This window comes from Odontomachus brunneus, unplaced genomic scaffold (assembly GCF_010583005.1).
Source record: "Odontomachus brunneus isolate Ranch 3 - 2012 unplaced genomic scaffold, Obru_v1 Obru_scaffold_089, whole genome shotgun sequence".
NCBI classification, from domain to species: domain Eukaryota; kingdom Metazoa; phylum Arthropoda; class Insecta; order Hymenoptera; family Formicidae; genus Odontomachus; species Odontomachus brunneus.
In genome coordinates, this window is record NW_022639539.1 from 162,953 (window position 1) to 164,319 (window position 1,367).

Below are 1,367 nucleotides of genomic sequence, written 5' to 3' on the forward strand. Positions count from 1 at the left end.
GGGGGGGGGGGGGGGGCGTATATATATCCTCGCGACGGAGATGGCTCCGCGCTCCACTGCGACGAAGTATCTTCCCTCACCAGCTTGTTTGACTGGAGCAGAGGAGCTCGTTGCTTTTTAATAGTTGCAGAGCCCCCGGGCGCCACAACCCAATAAGGGTCGTCTCGCGGCGCCCAGTAGGGCTCAGTGACCACAGACAAATTCAGGCCGCGTTCTGCCAGGATTTGCGCAATGAGAGTTTGCGCCTGGCGGCCGCGGCCCAGATTAGCCTCCAGGGCCATTAAAGGGGGAAAATGCCTATGTGGCAGCCTCCCTCAATCCCTCTTCCAAGTCCCCGTTATCGTCAGGCGAGAGAGGGGGGAGAGATTTCTTTCCTCGTCGCCCACGGGGAGACGGCGAAACTCATCTCTACCTGAAGGGGAGGGGGACCTCAGTGGGTGAAGCCTCGCTCTGCTTAGGCTCTACCTCCCCCTTGTTGGTCATCGGGGGTGCTGTCCCTCTACACACTTGGCCTTTCACCGTCTCTTATTCTTCCGCTTTAAGAAGGGCAGCTCGGCTTCAGTAGCCACCAAGCCGCCCGCTTCCCTCTTTGCGGGTGTGGTGGAGCCTCCTTATAGCAGAGAGGTTCTTCTTCGGCGGGACCAGGGACTCCTGCTCTGCCGTCCCGGCAGCCTCTTCTCGGGCAGAGGTCCCACCCCTCACTTCGACCTCTATTATTAGTGCCCCTGTGAAACTTTTGTGGACCTTCACCGAGGCAATACCGAGGTCGGCCAGACGGATGGTTTGCCTTCCTCATGAAGTCTGCGGCCTTGCCCTATGGACATGTTAAGACTACAGCCGCGGACTTCGGAGATTTAGGTCCCCTCTTACGAGGGTCCTTGGCCGACCTGGCCTGCTGCTCCGGCGCCTGTTTAGGCTTCTGGGTGACTTCTGACAGGTGGCTTCTGGCTGCCCTTGGGGCGGGGTGTGTGACTCCAGGTCTCCGGCTTGGCCGGTGTGGCCGAGCAATACGTGCCCCCCTCCTTTGTCCTTTTGACCATTTTGCAGTCCACCAGCTGCCAGTCGGCAGCGTCCTCATCCTCCGCCCCACTAGAGGTGACAGCAGGATAGCCGCCTGAGCCCCAGAATCTCCGCGTACCATCGTTGCCCATATGTGGGACGCGGGGACCGGTGGGGCTGCTCCCTATTCTTCGCCTTCGAGACAGAAGAAGTGGGATGCTTGGCCTTTTTTCCCTCTCCAGCCACCAACGGAGAAGGAGAGGAGGCAGGTTTCGTCCTGAGAAAGACATGTGGGGGGGAGGCGGCGCCATTCCACGAGGGACGGTGCCCGCATCTCCGTGCCATCCGCCCCCCCCCCCCCAAACCCC

General features: G+C 60.6%; 1 protein-coding gene across 1 annotated transcript in view; it reads right to left on the reverse strand.

The window, feature by feature from the left end:
* The window catches only part of LOC116848097, a 1,289-nt gene extending 1,008 nt beyond the window's left edge, over positions 1-281 (reverse strand). Inside the window, exon 1 of the mRNA XM_032823863.1 lies at positions 81-281. Coding sequence (XP_032679754.1) covers positions 81-281 — 201 coding nt within the window. The remainder of the gene's footprint in view (positions 1-80) is intronic.
* Positions 282-1,367: the final 1,086 nt, after the last annotated feature.